This window comes from Garra rufa, chromosome 7, assembly GCF_049309525.1.
Source record: "Garra rufa chromosome 7, GarRuf1.0, whole genome shotgun sequence".
Taxonomy (NCBI): domain Eukaryota; kingdom Metazoa; phylum Chordata; class Actinopteri; order Cypriniformes; family Cyprinidae; genus Garra; species Garra rufa.
Genome location: NC_133367.1, coordinates 18,878,509 through 18,896,140, shown reverse-complemented (window position 1 = coordinate 18,896,140; position 17,632 = coordinate 18,878,509). Strand labels below are relative to the sequence as shown.

The following is a 17,632-nucleotide window of genomic DNA, read 5'->3' as shown; positions in this document are numbered from 1 at the left end:
ACACTATTGGCTATTCAAAATTAGTGGGATATGTTTTTGTTTCAGTTAAAAGTACGTCACCACTAACGCTGCGTGTTTCAAGGCACTTCAGTGGACCTTTAGGCATGCGAAATTCCTTCGGATGCTGCTGCAACGGTCGTGATATGACGTCATGCTCGGCTGCGTCTTTTTAAAAGTTAAATTCAGCACATGACACTAATAATACATTTTAAATGTAAAGACACACAATCTACTACACTTTACCGCAGTGTTGCAGTTTTAAATGTTTAAATTTAAGGTTCTTTTCATTCAGCTAGAGGTCATGCTGTGACGTATCGATCTCCTGTTGGTCCCACAGAGTCATGTAATACGAATTCGTTGGTCAGAGTTCACCAAGTTTGAACTTTCAGACGCAACGAAATGCGAAAATATTTTGGATGGGCTTGCGTTTCCGGTCTAAAGCATTCGCCTGCGTATGAATGGAGGTCAATGGAACGAAAGTGCAGTGTGACCGCACCTTAATAAATATAGTTCCGGCTAGTTGAGCCAGTGCGCATGCGCAGTACTGAACGCACGTCTTGAGCGCCGACTGTTTCTATAGCAACCGGGACTTCTAACTGCAGCTGCAGTGACGCGCTGACTTTACTCATCAACGATTGGCTCTTTCACTAAGAAGGCGGGGCTTCACGGCCATGATGACCGTTGCATTTTTCCCCATTCAAAATTACACGAGTGACATGTCTTTGGTATTCTATAGTCTTTGCTATAGGTCATATCAAGCTAGGTCATCTCGACTAGCTAAATGTTGAGGTTAAAAACAGATGTGTGGTTTTCACACCTTTAGAACAAATACAGCAAAACAAGCACCTTCAAATATCTTGCATATGACCACAACAGTTTCTGGAAAAGGAAATCTGGTAATTATTGATGACTTCTAGAAAACATTATTACTCAGACAGTAGTTAAAAAATGTCCAACATCTAACGAAACACCAGTAAAGGGGATAAAACTTTCAAACACATACAATGTGCACAACAGTACTTTTGGAGAATACTACGAATGTTACATTTGAACAGAAATCAAGCAAACATAAAAGCTAAACACAATTGAAAAGTAAAAACCTGAATATGTATATATGATGAGGATTAATAAATCATAAATGAATAAATGGATATGACAAATCAAGGAAAATATCACAACATTAGTTATTTGGATACATCACAGACATACTACATTGACATTTATCATATTCAGGGTTGCGCCGCTAAGGGGGGGTAAGTTAGGACAATTCTAAGGCCCCACACCTTTTAGGGGCCCCCAGAGATCTGCTTTTGTGTGGTAGGGGGGGCCCAACCTCATATTTTGTCATATAGGGCCCAAAATTGCGAGCGGCGCCCCTGATCATGTTATCACTGTCATGTGACCTTACTGACCTACCAGGGTTAGTTGCTTCACTGTCATCAAAACCCACACTTGGGGTCTTGCCACACTTGTCTACATCGCATGACACGATTTGGCCCAAGCGTTCAAGTAAAGTGTGTGCTCTAATAATGTTACTAATTAATGTTACTCTTATTCTCAGCCTTAAAGTTGGGATGGAATAAAAGTGTATCCAATTTTATTGTAAAAAAATAATAAATACAGTATAATTTTACATTTGGTAATATTGTAATATTTAATGGAAACTTTTGGTAAAATTTGACTATTCTCAGAAGAATTACCGGTACTTTGGGTGTCTTGTTCATCACATTAATTTTCATATAAAAGCAACAGGATGTTAAAAACTTCCAGGTTATTAATAACAAAGCACATATGCGTGAATGACACAGTTTCCACCTTTGATCTCGTAGGTGGCTGATTCACTATGACAAGTGAGAAGTGACTGAACTTTTCATTCCTCCTCTCATTGTAGGCACCTACTCGTCTACTTTCACATCTCAGATGAGCCTTTTCAATAATATATGTGCACAGGTTAACTGAAAAGGCTCAGATCGAAAGAATAATTCATTTAAAATGGGTAAAAATATTTAACTGTCACTCAAAAGTCCAAAATTAGGAAATGTTCACGAGAAGGATGCAACACAACAGAAATGTCAAAATTAAGGCATGTGTTACAGAGCGACAGAAGCGTGATATGCAAAGCTTTATTCATAAACAAGGTCAAACATAGGCAGGGTCGAACAACGGCAAACAGATATATGAGGGCAAGAAACAAGAGTAATCCGAAAAATAGGCGAGGGTTGATCAACGGCGAACATAATCCAGGTGGCTTACTCAAAAGGGTAAACCAATAAACAATCGAGAGCTCCAGGGTAAGCATCGAAACAGACAAGACGAGATAAACCAGGTGAGGATATCAAGACACGAATGACTAGACTAGATAAGACTTAACTTAGACTAAAGAAACTAGGAAATGGTTTCATAATTGTTTAGCACTAGAAGAGTGCTAAATGCTCTGCAAAAGTCAGCCTAGAATGATTGCAATGGGCTCATATTTATACAGATCATTACTGGCTACAGCTGTGTGCATAATGAGTGAGGTGGACCATCGGAAGTGTAGTCCGGGGTGTAGTGTGAATGTCAATGAATGTTAATGGAGGCGACCTCTGGTGGCGGACAGAAGCAAGACCATAGACAGCAGTTTGTGACAGAATAACCATTAAACAATGAAATGCTCACTGGGTCATAAGGTTTTTGATAACTGTTGAGAAGAAAAGACGCATTTTAATAGTAAATAACTTTAAGAATCAAGAAAAAAATTTAAGTTTTGATGTAATGGAAATACTTCTTACGTACATCCATATTGTGATGTACATCCAGGTGAATAGCATTATTAGAAGTAGCAGTGTAGGAAAACTTTAAAAAGTAACACATTACAATATTGCATTACTCCCTAAAAAAGTAACTAACTACTCTCTAAAAAGTAGCCGAGTTACTTAGTTACTTAATTTTAAAAGCAACACGTTACAATATTGCGTTACTCTCTAAAAAGTAGCCGAGTTATTTAGTTACTTAATTTTAAAAGCAACACATTACAATATTGCATTACTCCCTAAAAAAGTAACTAACTACTCTCTAAAAAGTAGCCGAGTTACTTAGTTACTTAATTTTAAAAGCAACACGTTACAATATTGCGTTACTCTCTAAAAAGTAGCCGAGTTACTTAGTTACTTAATTTTAAAAGCAACACGTTACAATATTGCGTTACTCTCTAAAAAGTAGCCGAGTTATTTAGTTACTTAATTTTAAAAGCAACATGTTACAATATTGCGTTACTCTCTAAAAAGTAGCCGAGTTACTTAGTTACTTAATTTTAAAAGTAACGCGTTACAATATTGCGTTACTCTCTAAAAAGTAGCCGAGTTACTTAGTTACTTAATTTTAAAAGCAACATGTTACAATATTGCGTTACTCTAAAAAGTAGCCGAGTTACTTAGTTACTTAATTTTAAAAGCAACGCGTTACAATATTGCGTTACTCTCTAAAAAGTAGCCGAGTTACTTAGTTACTTAATTTTAAAAGCAACATGTTACAATATTGCGTTACTCTAAAAAGTAGCCGAGTTACTTAGTTACTTAATTTTAAAAGCAACGCGTTACAATATTGCGTTACTCTCTAAAAAAGTAGCCGAGTTACTTAGTTAATTTTTTAAAAGCAACGCGTTACAATATTGCGTTACTCTCTAAAAAGTAGCCGAGTTACTTAGTTACTTAATTTTAAAAGCAACGCGTTACAATATTGCGTTACTCTCTAAAAAGTAGCCGAGTTACTTAGTTACTTAATTTTAAAAGCAACATGTTACAATATTGCGTTACTCTAAAAAGTAGCCGAGTTACTTAGTTACTTAATTTTAAAAGCAACGCGTTACAATATTGCGTTACTCTCTAAAAAGTAGCCGAGTTACTTAGTTACTTAATTTTAAAAGCAACACGTTACAATATTGCGTTACTCTCTAAAAAGTAGCCGAGTTATTTAGTTACTTAATTTTAAAAGCAACATGTTACAATATTGCGTTACTCTCTAAAAAGTAGCCGAGTTACTTAGTTACTTAATTTTAAAAGCAACGCGTTACAATATTGCGTTACTCTCTAAAAAGTAGCCGAGTTACTTAGTTACTTAATTTTAAAAGCAACATGTTACAATATTGCGTTACTCTAAAAAGTAGCCGAGTTACTTAGTTACTTAATTTTAAAAGCAACGCGTTACAATATTGCGTTACTCTCTAAAAAGTAGCCGAGTTACTTAGTTAATTTTTTAAAAGCAACGCGTTACAATATTGCGTTACTCTCTAAAAAGTAGCCGAGTTACTTAGTTACTTAATTTTAAAAGTAACGCGTTACAATATTGCGTTACTCTCTAAAAAGTAGCCGAGTTACTTAGTTACTTAATTTTAAAAGTAACGCGTTACAATATTGCGTTACTCTCTAAAAAGTAGCCGAGTTACTTAGTTACTTAATTTTAAAAGCAACATGTTACAATATTGCGTTACTCTCTAAAAAGTAGCCGAGTTACTTAGTTACTTAATTTTAAAAGTAACGCGTTACAATATTGCGTTACTCTCTAAAAAGTAGCCGAGTTACTTAGTTACTTAATTTTAAAAGCAACATGTTACAATATTGCGTTACTCTCTAAAAAGTAGCCGAGTTACTTAGTTAATTTTTTAAAAGCAATGTGTTACAATATTGCGTTACTCTCTAAAAAGTAGCCGAGTTACTTAGTTACTTAATTTTAAAAGCAACGCGTTACAATATTGCGTTACTCTCTAAAAAGTAGCCGAGTTACTTAGTTACTTAATTTTAAAAGCAACGCGTTACAATATTGTGTTACTCTCTCATTACTCCCTAAAAAGTAGATGAGTTACTTAATTTTAAAAGTGATATGTTATAATATACGTTACTCCCTAATAAAGTAACTGAGTTACTTAATCTTAAAGATAATGCATTACAATATTGCGTTACTCCCTAAAAAAGTAGCTTAGTGAGTTACTTAATTTTAAAAGTAATGTGTTACAATATACATTACTCCCTAAAAATGTAGCTAATTGAGTTACTTCATTTTAAAAGTAACGTGTAACAATATTGCGTTACTTCCTAAAAAGTAACTGAGTTACTAATTTTACAATTAATGCGTTACAGCATTGCATTACTTCCTAAAAAGTAACTAATTGAGTTACTTCATTTTAAAAGTAATGTGTTTTACAATATTGTGTTACTTTCTAAAAAGTAGCTAAGTGAGTTACTTAATTTTAAAAGTAACGTGTTACAATATTGTGTTACTCCCTAAAAAAGTAACTGAGTTACTTATTTACTTAATTTTAAAATTATGCATTAGAATAATGCGTTACTCCATAAAAAGTAACTTAAGTTACTTAATTTTAAAAGTAACATGTTATATTGCCTTACTCCCTAAAAACATAGCTAATTGAGTTACTTCATTTTTAAAAGTAACGCATTGCAATGTTGCGTTATTCCCTAAAACCGGAAACAACGTTTTTCTATTTGAATACATTTACAAATGTAATTTATTCCTGGGATTTCAATTCTTATTTTTTTGCATCCTCACTGCAGTTTTCAGTGTCACATGCAGAGCCGGATTAAATAAATGGACTACACTAGGCAGGCTGCATTTTTTGGGCCCCCCTCCATCGATGTTTTTTATGAATTGAAATCTGAAACTTACCAAAGTTACTAATAAGTTAATTCACATTTTACATAGCCTAGTCTTTAGTTACAAATTGGTTGTTTGCATACCAAAATAAGTCATGTGTTGTATATTAAACAGTCTATCAGACTATTTTTTGATATTCATTATTTATACGTCATTACACGGCTCTATTAAATGCTATTAAATTATCCTCATCCATTGGGAGTGTCATTGTTAAGGCAGTAGTATCAGTAAATAACCAATAGGTGTCAGTAAACTATGTAAACAGAGCAAATAACTTTATCTGGTTTAGCTGGCGCCTCTATACTGTATATATCAGTGATGCGCGGGTCAATGTATATACAACCCAAACCCGACCGACGTTTTCAACTAACCCGCCCGCAACTTGGACCGCAAAAAAAAAAAAAAAAAAAAAAAAAAGTAAATTGTACCTGACCCGCTTTCTGACCCGCATGTTTAATATTTGCGACTGACACCAGCGATTATGCGGCTATGCGGTGGAGATGCGTTCACTATCAAACATCATTCGGCATTTATTAGGTAATTTTGTCAAAAGAAATGTTCTTGATTAGAAGAAAATACATATTGTTCTTATTGTGATTTATTTGGTCTTTCCTTTATACAGATTTAAATAGTTTGTTTTCGAAATACTCTAAATTATGTCAGTGATTCTGCGATGTTAAATATGATCAAGAATAATTTTATTTCGATTTACAGTGTAATAAAAGTTCAGAAAAATATTAGCCTGTAGCTAAATATATATAGACTACAAGCTAATTCCTTTTTTCTTAACTTTTAACTTTTTCTAAAAATTATCAAGAATACTTAAATCAACTTAATAGGCTAGGTTAACGAATTTTCTTATACAAACGAATGCACTTCAAAACGAAGTTTTCATATATAAATTCAGGAATCACGAATATGACAAAATAATATTATTTTATATATATTAATAGTTTTATCAAATGAATAAGGAAATTATAGTGCTTTGAATTTATTAAGTAATGTTTAATTTTGTTCGTTTCGCTCTCTGGAAATGTAAAGAAAACATACCGTTTTTACATGAATTTCGTTATTAATCCCTGGTTTTAAACAAGCGTATATGAGATAATTTATATATTATTGCTTGAATAAACGTTTAAAAATAGTGCTAGAAATTTTAGAACTAAGGAAATTAAACAGACCTAGGCATTTAAAAAGACATAGTGAAATGTGTCTAATAATTCTATATATATATAGTAGCCTATAAAAATGGCATTGCTCAGTTCAACCTGTTGGGAAATCGGGCATTTTTCTACATTTAATAACGCTTAACATTCAAAAGGTAAATATTATTCAGCCAATAAGTATATGTATTTCATAGAAAATCGTGTCTAGTACTATATAAATTACAAAGGTTTAATTGGCATCTTTATTTCAAACGACCCGACCGACTGCGACCCGAATATCATTAACAAAAAATCATTAAAATATTTGTTTATTCGTAACCGCGGGTGACAGCAGGCACCCGCTCATTTTGGATCAACCCGCGCATCACTGATATATATACAGTCATGGGCTGGCATTAATGTGACGTAATGTAACAGTCTATGGTTAAGATAAACATGGTCACTATTTTTAGTTAATTAATAAATATTGAAATAAATTGTAGATAGGACATTTGTACATTTTATTTTATTTTAATTTTTTTTTTTTAAAAATTTTTGTCCCTCTGTCTGGGCCCCATCCCGCCAATCGGGCCCTAGGCACGTGCCTAGTTTGCCTTTGCGTTAATCCGGCTCTGGTCACATGATCCTTCAGAAATCATTCTAAAATTCTGATTTGCGGCTCAAATTTTTTATCATTGTCATGTTTCTAAAACAGCAAATCAGCATATTAGAACGATTTCTGAAGAATGTGAAACCGAAGACTGGAGTAATGATGCTGTAAATTTAGCGATGATCACAGGAATAAATTACATTTTAAAACATATTCAAAAATGCAGTTATTTTAAATAGTAAAACTACTTTAAAATTTCACTGTTTCGCTGTACTTCGGATCAAATAAATGCAGGCTTGGTGAGCTGAAGAGACTTTTTTAAAAAACATTAAAAATCATTATAAAACTTTTGACTGGTAGTGTACATTGTTGAATCATTAATAAATAAACAGGGTGAATAAATATGCCAGACTTTAGTGTACCAAAGGGTTCCTGGTGGTTTTCACACTTAATTCCTTTGGTTTCACACCTTACTGCTTAAAGTCCTAAGTGTTATGATACAAAAAGAGTGTTGTAGCTGTAAAAAATAGCAATAAAGAAAATAAGCAGTGAGGCCTCAAGTAGACTAGTTTTTTTTAAATAGTAGATGGTTTACCAGCTACCATGTTACCAAAACCTGACAAGACCTGGTTTTAAAATTGATGTGTGGACTTTCGTTTTCATTTTATCCAAGGCTCCAGCATGGGAGGGGCATGTAATGGATTATGAGCTCCACATCGTGACAATATTCCGGTCCGTTATTCAGCCATTGATTCCCATTGTTGTGAGTACAACGTCGTCCATATCGTGTTGTTTTATGATTATACACACGAAAACGTTCATCTTTTATCCCATGTTTACACTCCAGAAGACACAGGCCTAGCACTGTCTTGTTTAAGAGTTAAACCTCAAAGTTAAACGGGACTGGTCATTTTTTTTCTTCCTTTACCTAAGGCAGGGCTCGTGAGGGCTGGAGGCGTCTTCTCAAATTACAACATCCGCACGGAACGAGCTGTTGAAGTGGAAGAGCTGAGCTATGGCGTCCACCGTCCCGGTTCTTCTGCTCCTCTCTGCGGTTTTATTCACGGCGACATTCGGTAAGTGTCTAAAACGGCCAAACAAAAGCTTCTTAGCGTTTAAACTTGTTCTTGTTGACGGTTCGTCTGGGTAAACCGATGGCTGCTAAGTACACAGCTGGATCTGCCCGGACAAACAAACGAAATGAAACGCGCTGGCATGTCAAAACGTGCTTGTTTTTAGCACTTATTTTATTATTTATCGCTATGTAGCTCTGTGTTGGTCTTATTATTTTAATTTTAAATGGTTTTACGTGTAGTTTTTAGTGGGGGATGTTTTCTTTTCGTCTAAAAGTAAACAAAACGATTATTAGAGTAGGTTTTACTAATAACTCAATTTCACATGTAATTCAGTGTGTTTGCTTGTAATTATTTGTGAAATGCTAGCAATTTTGCTCATTTTGTTTTCAGTGTAGTACATAAAGATATAGTTTGTAATGTTTTGTTATCTAATGCAAAGTTTTGTGAATATAACTTTATAAAGTCTAAAGGTGTTTCTGTAGATAAACCCATCTGAATTGTGATCCATTTCTCAATACTCAAATCAACACACAACAAGTGATGCAATACAGCTTATGTTGTTTCAATGCTTTTTTTTTTTCATGAAACACAAAAGACGACATTTGGCAGAAAGTCTCTGCTGCTCTTTTACGTACAAGAAAATAATGGTTATTTACAGGTGTGTTTCCAGATTACAGATTTGCGCAAAACTTTCGCAAAACCACCTCACGCGAGCGTAAAAACTTCTTTGCAATATATAGGAGTTTTTGGGAAGTTGATGTGTTTCCGTTAGGCGTATTTTCAATTTGCGTAATTTGAAGGGTAATGGAAACGCAGCTGCTGTCACAACTCTTGAATGCCATAAAAGTACATTAAAATCATCTAAATGACTACCTAGTCATGTTCCAACTGCTTGGAATATGATACATTTTTGACCAACATGTCATTTATTTCTCATCTTTTTGCTTTGTTTAGCCGACGATGACTGCAAGGGCTACATCTCCAGCTCTGGTGCAGTGAGGCCCTCCATTGACTGCAGGTTTTTGCAATTCTGTTGTGGAACGTGTGAAAACAGATACTGCTGCTCCAGTATAGTCTCGAGGTTATCCGAAGATGAGCAAGACGACTGTTTTTTGTAAGCAGTTTTACTTCTTTCATGAAAAAAATGTCATTAAATAGTTTCATACTGACATCAGTGCACCAGCTGCACATTTACAACTCTTTCTGTGTTGTTAGCGTCACTAAACTAAGTTTTGTAATATAAAATGATGACTTACCGAACACAATCCCATTATTGTGTGGTCCACAGATAGTGACGTCATTGGTTAAGTCAATGTCACTTTACGGGATGCCAAAGAGTATTTTGTGCATTTGTCAGGGAAATCCATCTTCAAATTAGGTCAATAAAGTGTGTATCTAATGTGTTTTTTCTTTTCATAATCTGTCCCAAAGCAATGATTATAAGTCTGTCGCTGTTGGCGTGACCATAGCGGGGATTGTGATCTTCATCATTATGTTCATTGTCTGCTGCGTCTGCCCCTGCTGCTGCCTCTACAAAATGTGCCGAAAACCCAGACGTAAGTATCTACAATTGGATTTGTTTTTAAAAATTATTTATTCTTGTTTTTCAATTTTACACATGATATAATTAGATGGAGTCATATTCCAAGTTCAAAAGCGATAATATTTAGCAATTTCTCAAACTGAATCTCACGAAACCTATCACTAACGTTAATTGCAACACTATTTCCATGAAAATATAGCTAAATACAGTAAAAACTCTACTCCTGCATTTTCAACTCTTGAAAACTGAGACTTTCGAAAATGCTGCAGACCCTGTTTTAGTTTGAAAACTCTGAAGTTGCATTTCAGTGTAAACAGACCAAAATGAAGACTTTCAAAACCGTTGCACACCCCATTTTGGTCTGAAAACTCTGGGGTTGTGTTTCAGTGAAAACAGACCAAAACAAAGACCTTCGAAAACACTGCAGACCCCATTTTGGTTTGAAAACTCTGGGGTTGCATTTCAGTGTAAACAGACCAAAAAGAAGGCTTTCAAAAACGCTGCAGACCATGTTTTAGTTTGAAAACTCTGAAGTTGCATTTCAGTGTAAACAGACCAAAATGAAGACTTTCAAAACCGTTGCACACCCCATTTTGGTCTGAAAACTCTGGAGTTGTGTATCAGTGAAAACAGACCAAAGCAAAGACCTTCGAAAACACTGCAGACCCCATTTTGGTTTGAAAACTCTGGGGCTGCATTTCAGTGTAAATGGACCATGACGAAGACTTTCGAACCGTTTTAAAACGTTTTTTTCACCCCTCAAGTTTCATACAAATTGCCTTTTTATGCTGATTTTCACCCCCCAAAAAACTGTAAAAATCATTATAAAACCGTTTCATTAAATAAATCTGTTGTAATATATAAATAGAACAATACATTCTAATGGAACTTCCAAAACAAAAGTCAAAAAGACCGATTTTATTTGTTTTTATGCAATATACATACTAGATTTGGGGTCAGAATATGACCTGGGCGTGTTTTCGTCCAACTGACGCGTGTGTCAACCAGGTCACAAATGTTTTAATAACTTTTTTCCACAAGTTTAGACTTTCTCTGACCTTGTAGCCCATGATACAAATGCTGGAATGCAAGTTAAAAGAGTGGAAAAACTGAATGCTAGAGCATTCTGGGATTCCCCACCCAGTCTGACTCACTGTGTCCACAGCAACCACAAACGGGGGGGAGGAACGCCCCATGTGCTACAGAAGAGGCCTCTAGCACCAATAGACATTGTTAATGATTGTGTGTCACAAGATGCTCACATGACAGTTAGCGTCTCACCTTAAGAACTTCTGTTTTAGTCAATTAATTACGTAAGAAGGAAGACGTGACTTGGCTTACCGCTCTGTGAACTAGGAATGTAGTACTTAAAAAAAGACAGTGCAGCTAAAACCCAGAACTTTGAGTGCACTTCCCCTTTAAGAAGTACGTACAGTCACTGACCTGCTAAAATTGCCATCCTGTTTATTTGCAGTGTTATTTTAGTCTGGATGAAATACTATTATAGGTATTAATTTTTATAAGTTTGTTTTCATTTTAATTTTAACGTTCTAGTAATTCTGCAGCATTTTTGTCATTTTTATTATTTTGTTTATATAGTTATTATTTCCATTTTAGTTATTGAAGTACATCAAGTTAAACTGAATAAAAATGACTTTATTTTTCTATTTTATTCCAGTATTTTAGTTAGTTTCGAATTTTAGTTACCTATAATAACCCTGGCTGGAAATATGTTGTCGGTTGTATATGAAGTTGCAGAACGACATTGCTTCACAAGGTGGATTGTTTTCATTTGTTAGCAACATTCTATTCTTTAGTATTGTTGTGAAGTTTTTAGTTTATAATTGTGAGATAATTTACCATTTTTAACAGCACTAGCTAATATGTGTAGAGCAGGGTGGCCAATATAATACCAGTATTTACAATTGTGGTCAAAAGTTTACACACCTTGCAATATCAGCAAACTTATTTACCATAATAAGAGGGATCATACAAAATGTTTATTATTTTTTTTATTTAGTACTGACCTGAATATTTTATTTCACATAAAAGACATGTACATATAGTCCACAAGAGGAAATAATAGTTGAATTTATAAAAATCCTTCAGGTCCCACAAATTCTTTGGTTTTTCAGCATTTTTGTGGATTTGAACCCTTTCCAACAATGACTGTATAATGTTGAGATCTTTTCACACCGAGGACAACTGAGGGACTCATATGCAACTATTACAGAAGGTTCAAAGGCTCGCTGATGCTTCAGACGGAGAAACAATGCATTAAGAGCCGGGGGATGAAAACCTTTGAACTGAATGAAGATGTGTACATTTTTATTTTATTTTGCTTAAATATCATATTTTATCATTTAGTACTACCCGTCAGAAGCTACAGAAGATACTTGCATGTTTCCCAGAAGACAAAATAAGTTACATTTACCCTGAACTTCAAATTCAAAAGTTTTCACCCCCGGCTCCTAATGCATTAGGTTTCCTTCTGGAGCATCAGTGAGTGTTTGAACCTTCTGTAATAGTTGCATATGAGTCCCTCAGATGGAAAACCACAGACTTTGTGGGACCTGAAGGACTTTAGACGTTTGACCTTAACTGTATATAACGTAATGATATCAAATGTCAAGTTGTAGAAAATGTAGTCTTTATATTAAACAAATAGTTAGTCTGTTAATCTGCCTGGATCCCTCTTTCTCTCTATCCACCTTCTTAAACACAAAAGTAACATCATGCAGTAAACAATAAACCTGGTTGCACTACAAACCAGTGTGTTCATAATTAAGATATGAATAATTATTAAAATAACATAGCAAGACACACTAATTTGCAATAAAAAAGCAGCAAAACGAGCTGTTTTATACATCTAAAAATAGATTGACGCAAATGAAACTAGAAGCCACGCCCATATTACATACAAATGGCCGCACCCGCTCTTGCGGGACAAATACGGTGGATAATAATCTTTTAATCAAGGCAAAACTGGAAGTTGATGTCTAGCGCATTTCAAATTTAGCTCTTTAACTGTGATAAAGGAAGTAGAGCTGTGGTTGTGGTTGCAGATGCTATCAGATGTTACCAAAACGGAAGTGTATACACACACAATTGGATTTTACTGGAGTAAAATCCAATTTTACTCTAAAGACTGGAGTAAAGATGCTGAAAATTTAGCCTTGTATCACAGGAATAATTACTTTTTAAAATATATCAAAATGAAGCAGTTGCTGTGATAGTATTTCACAATACAAGTGTTTCTGATCAAATACATGCAGCCTTGGTGAACATAAAAAAGGCTTTCTTTTCAGATGTTCATTTGCCTTTGATTCTTTCTTTAGCTGTTATGGGAGCAACAACAACTACAGTCGTAACCACACAGTATCCTCAGCAGCCTGTCGTTCAGGGAGGTCAGTACCCACCGTACCAGCCCATGCCGCCTCAGCCCGGGTATGGTGGCTCACCAGCTTATGGAGGACAACCCATGCCGACGGGACCATATCAGGGCCAGCCATATGCAGCGGGACCACCACCCCCATATCAGGAGGCTGGTAAGATAATACGACCCAATACGCCAACAGAAATCCAGTCAGCTGGACGACATAGGCTACAAACATTCATGATGATAGTACTGCTGGAAAATGCTGACAATGTGGAACTTTTAATGCACTTTTTATTTGCCAATTATGTGTCATTATGTTGTTTTGCAATCCTTGCTTGTCTCATGACTCGCAAGTCATGCATATGATGATTCATATCTTTGAATTAGTTCAGAATATTTCAGTGAATCAATTCAAAATGATTCAAGGGAACCCCAGGTACGACTTGTATGGTTTAATATAACATGAATGATATCTTTTCTGGAAATATGTAGTAGAAAACCCATTAAAGATTTGAGTTATTTTAAAAAATCCACATAGTTTTATATATATATTTTGGACTATTGGGGCACTGTTATTTTCGATTATGTGGAATGGTTGCATTCTGTGAGCTACTGGCCCTACAGAACTCGGAAAATAAAATACTGATGCGACCACAGCTACTGAAGGATCTTACTGGTGGCGATGGATATAAGGGTAGGCTTAAACCAAATGCCATACGACTGATTTTTCCCCACAAGGAGTCTAAACACCCCAGATATCGAGTGAAATCAATGCTGAGAAACTCTTTTAGTGGCTGCGGCGTCAACATGTTTACGTCCTGTCAGGATGGCATCTAGTGTTTCTTGTTTCTGCCATTTGTAAACTCTTTCATGTAGTTGTGGTCTACTTAAAGCCTCAGAAGGCATCAGGGCTGAAGTGGAGAGAACAAAGACACAAGTCTTTAGGAAGTTTTATTCGTCCACAGGCATCTTCCCATTCTTCGCTATCGCTAGGAAAGCAGTGAAGACTTACATCAGTTCTTTTGTTGCCTTTAGACTGAAAATTACAACCACAAGCCGTACAATGTGGCATCGTATTAGTATTTTATTTTCAGAGTTGTGTTGTGGTCAAAATAGCAACAGGTAGTGGCAGAAGCTCACAGAGTGCAACCGTTTGACGTAATCTGAATAATGGTACATAGTAAATTACGTAAATCTTTAATGGGATCTCTACATGTTTCAGAAAGACAACATTTATGTGATATTACACCATATAAGCCTTAATAAGTTCCTTTTTTATATTTTTGTAAAACTTTTCAGGAATAGAAAGCTCAAAAGAACAGCATTTTTTTAAATAATACAAATCTTTTGTAAAATTTTAAGTCCAGGACAGCGTTTTAGTGCCATGTTAAAAAAATAAAATAATTTAAAATTACAGTAATAAAGTCGAACTGTTTTAAGAATAACGCGGAATGTTTTTAGAATAACGTCGGAATGTTTTGTGAATAACGGCAGAATGTTTTGAGAATAACGGCAGAATGTTTCAAGAATAACGCCGAAATGTTTTGAGAATAACGGCAGAATGTTTCAACAATAATGCCGGAATGTTTCGAGAATAACGCCGGAATGTTTCGAGAATAACCCCGGAATATTTTGAGAATAACGGCAGAATGTTTCGAGAATAACGCCGGAATATTTTGAGAATAACGGCAGAATGTTTCAAGAATAACGTCGTCAAAATGTTTCGAGAATAACGCCGGAATGTTTTGAGAATAACGGCAGAATGTTTCAAGAATAACGCCGAAATGTTTTGAGAATAAAGTCGAACTGTTTTGAGAATAACATTGAAATGTTTTTTGAGAATAATGTTGAGATTATGAGAATAATGTCGAACTGTTTTGAGAATAACATTGAAATGTTTTTTGAGAATAACGTTGAGATTATGAGAATAATGTCGAACTGTTTTGAGAATAACATTGAAATGTTTTTTGAGAATAATGTTGAGATTATGAGAATAATGTCCAACTGTTTCGAGGATCAATTCTAAATGTCTCGAGAATAATGTCAAACTGTTTAGAGGATAAATTTTAAATGTTTCAAGAATAACGTTGTCAAAATGATTTGAGAATAAAGCTGGAATGTTTCAAGAATAACGCCGGAATGTTTCGAGAATAACGTTAAAATGTTTTTGAGAATAATAAAAGGCTCGGATTGGGAGCACTGGGAGAAGTTGCCAGGCCACCAGAAATGATTTGAATATATGCGGGATTATTAGCAGAAATCATACCATGTGTTATACTCGCAGGGACAGTATGCTTGGAAATAATATTTCACGTCTTCGATTGCATTCATTAGGCCTATATACAGCGATCTGTCATCAGACATATTGTTTGTATTCTGTCATAAAACTGACAGATTTTAAAAGCTGGGACTTTGTAATATCTCCCAGTGCTCCCAATCCGGGCCATTTGCATGTGCAATAGGCTAGATAATTCTCAATTTCGTAATTGCCATGAATTAATTCTTGTCATTTTTACTTTATTCTCAAAATATTTCGACTTTATTCTCAAAAACACTTTGACTTTATTGTCTAAATATTTCAACTTTATTCTTGAAATTAAGTTTAATTTCTTAAAACTCTAACTCTAGACACTACCATTAAAACACCCAATCCAGTTGAGTTAGGGTTCAATTTACTTGCTAGAATAAAAAAAAAAAGCATGTTTTTCACCTGAAGGTTTCGCTCTACATTGAAATCGAAAAAAGGGCAAGTGGGCAAGTGTTGGATAGAGGTTTCATTGACTCAAAGTGAAGCTGTAATTCTGCATGTGTTTCCAGGAGGCCCAGGATATCCTGTTGCCTACAGCCAGGCTGCATATGATGGCGGGCGGGCTGCGTACCCCATGCAACCACCAGTTCAGCCCGGATTCGCTCACCCGCCCCCACCAACAGACTACAACTCGACTCAACCGGCTTACAACCCCGCCTACGTGGAGCCACCAAAGACCGGCTACTAAACCACAACCTGAATTGTTGATGGTTAACGTAGTTTTATGTTACAGTTGCTCAATGTACATCTACTGTGGACAGCATCCTCCAGTCGGGTCAGGAATTAAAACGCTGGGTGTTCGCTATCATTGTCGCTTTAAAGTCTTTACTTGTGCCAGCATTGTTTTCTTTACACTTAATTTTATATATATATATATAAATCTATTTTTATCTACTCCAGCCATTGTGTGTGACTCCAAGCCATATAATGTTTTCGTTTTGTTTGTTTATCTCCACTAAGCAAAAGGGAATATGCTTTTCCAGCCTCAGAACTGACACGTTTTTGTCTTGAAACGCCGTTAGACGCCTTAAAACCCACCAGCTTTATTTCATCCTGGGAATTTGCACAAAACGTCGACACTTTATCAGTTGGTGCATTGGAACGACGCCGGCATGCTGTTTATATGTTTTCACGACTTACGTAGCATTCAGGTTTATGCATTTGTGAATGTTTGTAACGGTGTTCTCATGCACAGAGATCCGGAATATGCCTTATTTAATGCAGCAAACTACACGTTCCCACCGTGTATTCAGATAATTTTATGGATTTCAGATGTTGTAGAAACTCCACGTTTATGAAGCAGACATCAACACATTTTATTTCCCTTGTTAACTTTTTCCTTGGGAGTCTAAAAAGTATTCGAATATCGCTGTGTGAGGAAGAATGGGTGTAATTCGGTCCTGGCTGGAAGCCAAAAGACTTTAAATAATGTGAAAAAACACTCCTTTTGAAACAATTAAAAGCCACCCAAGGTCAGAAAGAGGGTGAAATTGTACTTAGTTTGACTGCTTTTTTTGGTTCTCTGGCAAATGCTGCAACATGCTCTTCTGTGTTATGAAGTTATAAAGTCATATGTTATCAATCCTTCTCTCTGTACAATTTTCCACAGATTCCTGGGTGTCGGGTCACATTTTTGAGATGTTCTTGGTTTGTTAACTGAATTGTATGTTGATCAGTGTTTTATGTTCAAATGTTTATATACAAGCCATCTCCATGTTTGCAACCGCAAATAAAAAGAAATTGTGCTGGAACTACTGTTTAAGTCAAATTATGTGCCTAACTTTTCACATATTTTAGTAAGGCAGTTTTTCAAGTCTTACCTATATAGATAAGTGAAAATGTTGTACAGGAAGTGAGCTTACTGACTAATTCTAATTCAAAATAGCACATGCTACAAGATAGGTCGTTATTGGAAAGAAAAGTTA

At 35.3% G+C, this 17,632-nt stretch overlaps 1 protein-coding gene across 1 annotated transcript; it reads left to right on the top strand.

Annotated features, from left to right (window-relative positions):
• The first annotated feature begins 8,196 nt into the window (after positions 1 to 8,196).
• On the top strand, positions 8,197 to 17,458 carry LOC141338931 (protein shisa-5-like). Its single transcript, XM_073844545.1, has 5 exons — positions 8,197 to 8,477; positions 9,432 to 9,591; positions 9,909 to 10,033; positions 13,359 to 13,568; positions 16,217 to 17,458. The coding sequence occupies exons 1-5, from the start codon at positions 8,417 to 8,419 to the stop codon at positions 16,393 to 16,395; spliced, it is 735 nt and encodes a 244-aa protein (XP_073700646.1). The 5' UTR covers positions 8,197 to 8,416; the 3' UTR covers positions 16,396 to 17,458.
• The last annotated feature ends 174 nt before the right edge of the window (positions 17,459 to 17,632 follow it).

What these genes read in the sequence shown, in the direction of transcription:
- LOC141338931 (XM_073844545.1), top strand. Translation starts at nt 8,417, where the DNA reads ATGGCGTCCACCGTCCCGGTTCTTCTGCTCCTCTCTGCGGTTTTATTC. An exon ending in TTTATTCACGGCGACATTCG is followed by an intron (nt 8,478 to 9,431) that starts GTAAGTGTCTAA and finishes TGCTTTGTTTAG; the next exon opens with CCGACGATGACTGCAAGGGC. An exon ending in GAGCAAGACGACTGTTTTTT is followed by an intron (nt 9,592 to 9,908) that starts GTAAGCAGTTTT and finishes TCTGTCCCAAAG; the next exon opens with CAATGATTATAAGTCTGTCG.